Raw genomic sequence first — 3,791 nt, forward strand, 5'->3', positions numbered from 1 at the left:
CAGCAGGCGCCCATGTGCGTGTGTTTGGTCAGCACATGAATGAAGGTCTGCGCAGCTGCTAAAATAAATAGCCCATCTGGAGGGGAGGAAGGCCAGCCTGGGGCATGAAGTGTAGGGGGAGAGGAGGGAGGGCACGCCCCACTGTGGAAGCAGCTTGAACAAAGGCCGGCTGTGGCCAGCGGCCATGGCGTGCCTGGGACCACGATGTCACTCCGGGCCACAATCACAAACCTCACGTGGACATTCACAGCCTCGCAAGCTTCTTGCTCTTCCCCGCTAAGCTCGCTCTGAACTCACCGAGATGAGGATCCTGGACCATCTCTCCTCACCTCCCGCCCACCTTCCTCATTCTCCGGAGGGCCTGGAAGTCATCAGGCCAGGGCTCCCTCGCGTCCCCCCCACCAGCACTAAACACTGACCATTGTCACAGTCTCCAGTCACCCTCCTGCGACGAGGGGATGAGGTGTTCCTCTCTTCATTCTGGAAGCCACCCCTGGTCCCCTTTCTGGACGCCACCCTGCAGGCTCCTCCCTCCCACCCATCCCCCACACCAGGCATGTCCAGGACACAAGCCCACGCCAGCTGGGTTCAAATCCAGGCTCCACCACTGGGTATCCTCATGGCCTCACACAGGTTAAGTAACCTCCATCTATCGGGCCGCCTGGGTGGCTCAGTTAAGCTTCTGACGCTTGGTTTTGGCTCAGGTCATGATCTCACGGTTCGTGAGATCGAGCCCCGCGTCAGGCTCCATGCTGACAGCGAGGAGCCTACTTGTGATTCTCTCTCACTCTCTCTCTCTCTCAAAATAAAAAAAAACTTAAAAAAAAAAAAGTAACCTCCATCTGTGAAATGGAGCCAATCGGAATATCTTCCTTTTAGGGCTGTTGCAGAGATGAGATGAACAGAGCACTCAGTAAGCATCAGCTAAGTAAGCGTTGCTGATCAGCAGGACTGCACTTTTCCTCCATCCACATCTCCCTCCAGCGACTGTCTCAGAGAAACTTCTAGAAAGGGTTGTCACTGTCTCCAACTCCTAGTTCCCATTTTCTCTTAACACAATCCACGCTGGCTTCCATCTTAACTGGGCCGCTGACACCGCCCACGTCAAGGTCACCAGCTGACTTTTAAGGTTACCAAACCCAGCATCACCTCATGTGACCACTCAGCTGCACTGGGCACAGACGGCCACACCCTTCGCGGGGAGATGGCGTCTTCTCCCGGATCACAGGATGCTCACCTCCCGCATTTCTTCCCTTCTGTCTGGCCGCTTGGCTCAGTCTCCACTGGGTTCCCTTCTGCCTACTTCTGGGACGTCCAAGAGCCTCAGGACTTCACTCCGGGGGCCCTTCTTCCCCACGGCGTCTCACCCAACCCTATGGCTCTAAATACCATGTCTCTGGCCATGACTCCTGACCACGTCCTGACCCAGCCTGACCCAGCCTACGGTGTCCAGCCTGCTATTTGCGGAAGCCACTGGCTGATTATCTGTCCACTTGTTGAGCGGGACATCTGAAATTTAAGGGTTCATTTACATACCTCGCAACCTATTTCTCCCCGGGTTAACCGCATCCTAATAAATGGCATCATTATTCCCAAGTTCAAAACCTAGAAGTCATCTGTGACTCCTTCCCTTCCCCTCCCCTGCACAGCCGACTCCTAAGCAAGCCGCTCTCTTCAAGCCACACACCGAGTCCATCTCCTTCACTCCATTTCGGAGGCCAGACCCCCAGACCAAGCCACCTTCGTGTATCGCCTTCCGGCCTGTCGCATGGAAGGACATTCCAGGTGAGGGAATAGTGTGTGCAAAGTCCAGGAGAGGCACGCTGGCAGGGAGGGGTGTCAGCCCAAGTGTGGGAGATGCGTAAAAGTGTGCAAGGAAAAGAGGCTGAGATCAGAGAAGCAAAGAAGCGATGATCAGAGTGTGAAGACTCGTGGACTATGGGGGGCGCGGGGGGAGAGGAGGGAAGAATCAGATGTGTTTCTGGCACGAGAGGGAGCCCTGGGGTTGGGTTTGGGCCGTCTGCCGGGGTTCCCATGCCCAGGGCCACAGACAAGGGCCAGGTTTGGGAGCTGAGAGAACAGAGCTCTGAAGATTTTCTTGAACTGACTTCTGGGGTTCCCAGGCTGAAAGCAGGGAGGGAAGTGGGAAGTGAGAGGTTTGAGGGGCCCCTTCTCCAGGAGGCAATGCTGTGGGGGGCAGGGGAGAGCAGGGGCAGGTGGGGGTGGGGTCTCACCGGCCTGCGCTCCGTCCTGCCCCGGTCGTGGGTGAACTGTAAGACACGGGAAAGGGTGGGTGAGCCCCGGCCTGCCCCTCCACCCCCCGCCCGCCCTGGGCATGGCTCCCCTCATCACCCACCTTCATAGTGGGCTGCGATCGCTCTGCGAGCCCTTGCTTTGCGGCCTTTAGGTGCTGAGAATCAAGGAAAGACAGATGGGTGAAATAGCGCCCCCTACGCCTGGGGCCCCGATAGCCAGTCTCCAGCCTAGCATCTCAGAAGCCTAGCACGTTCGTTCTGGTCCAGGCTTCCGTCCTCAGAACACCAGGCCTTATCTTGCTCTATAAGTAATGACCAGATCGTTTCTCATCCAAACTGAGCCGTTTCTGGGAGCAAAGGCTTTCCATTGATAATCACGCTGACCAAACAGCTGTAAGCTGGGACAATGCTGGGCAGACCCATGGTCATTCGGTCATCCCATTCAGAAGCCCCTTCGTGGATTGGGGCCCAGGCCCCTGACATCCCCCTGACGGTCTCCAGGGATGGTCTTTCCTAACCCCAGACCATCCCTCCTTCGTATCTGGCGTCGGGTTTGAAGTGAGAAGCAGGCCCATGCGATGCAACAGGCTTCAGAGGCAGGGCCAGAAACCTAGGTCTGAGCGAGCCTCAAGGGTTAGCTGCATGACCGTGAACCTCCCCCGCCCCCAACACTGTCTGTGCCTCAGTTTCTCCATCCCGCCCGTTGGTGAGGTGAGCCGTTTTGGCTCTGCCCACTTCCTGGGGCTGTTAGGGCGAACAAAAGCAGAAGCCGCAGCAGCGACACTGTTCTTACTCCTGAGGGTGGGGTCGAGGGGGGGCTCACCGCTTCTGCGAGGCCGAGGCCGAGCCAGCCGCTTCAGGAAAGGCCCGAGATCGCGGCTTTCCTCTATCCGGAGATTCAGGTCCTAAGGGAGTTAAAGGCAGGGCTAAACCAGTGTCCTTCCTGGGGACCAGCAGAGGCATAAAGGGAGACCGACAGGGGGCTCCGTCACGAGAGGCACCAGCCGGCAGCAGGCACAGAAGCCTTGGGGGGGGGGCGAAGGGGAGGCAAAGTCCGGGGGTCAGGCCCCGGCGCGCACCGCGCCCCTTCCAGCCGCCCAGCACACAGAAGCGGCACAGACCCCCGGGCGCCATCGGCACATGGCACACGCGCCCACACCCAGCCAGTGTGCGCGGTGGGCACACACATCCCGGGCATCCCTGCTCCTCCTCCGGCGGCGGCGGCGGCGGGCTCCCCCCACCCCGTCTCAGACCCCTACTTCACCCGCGGCCAATAAACACTCTGTTCTCTGGTGACACGGACCCCTTGCACGCAGCCGTCCCCCCCATGTCCCCCTCACGTACCCGTGCACGGCGGTGCACACCCCCGCGCACACGCGCGGCCGGCGCCACCAGGGCACACCCCGCACCCTCCGCTCGCACCCGCTCCCCACGCCCAGCGGCGCGCGCCCGCCCCCCACGGCCACTCACCGGCGCGTCCCGGTCCTCCTCCGCCACCAGCTCCCCCTGGGAAGGCTCCTGCCGGGAAGGACGCAG

General features: G+C 59.9%; 1 protein-coding gene across 1 annotated transcript in view; it reads right to left on the minus strand.

Annotated features, from left to right (window-relative positions):
• TNFSF12 (TNF superfamily member 12) overlaps positions 1–3,791 on the minus strand; it is a gene marked incomplete at its 3' end in the record, with an annotated part of 28,092 nt that overhangs the window by 3,011 nt on the left and 21,290 nt on the right. Inside the window, exons 3-5 of the mRNA XM_077746751.1 lie at positions 3,079–3,160; positions 2,357–2,410; positions 2,235–2,270 (exon numbers count right to left, since the gene is read on the minus strand). Of these exons, the coding sequence (XP_077602877.1) occupies positions 2,235–2,270; positions 2,357–2,410; positions 3,079–3,160 (172 nt within the window). The remainder of the gene's footprint in view (positions 1–2,234; positions 2,271–2,356; positions 2,411–3,078; positions 3,161–3,791) is intronic.

Source organism: Crocuta crocuta, unplaced genomic scaffold (assembly GCF_008692635.1).
Source record: "Crocuta crocuta isolate KB4526 unplaced genomic scaffold, BGI_CrCroc_1.0 scaffold139, whole genome shotgun sequence".
NCBI classification, from domain to species: Eukaryota; Metazoa; Chordata; class Mammalia; order Carnivora; family Hyaenidae; genus Crocuta; species Crocuta crocuta.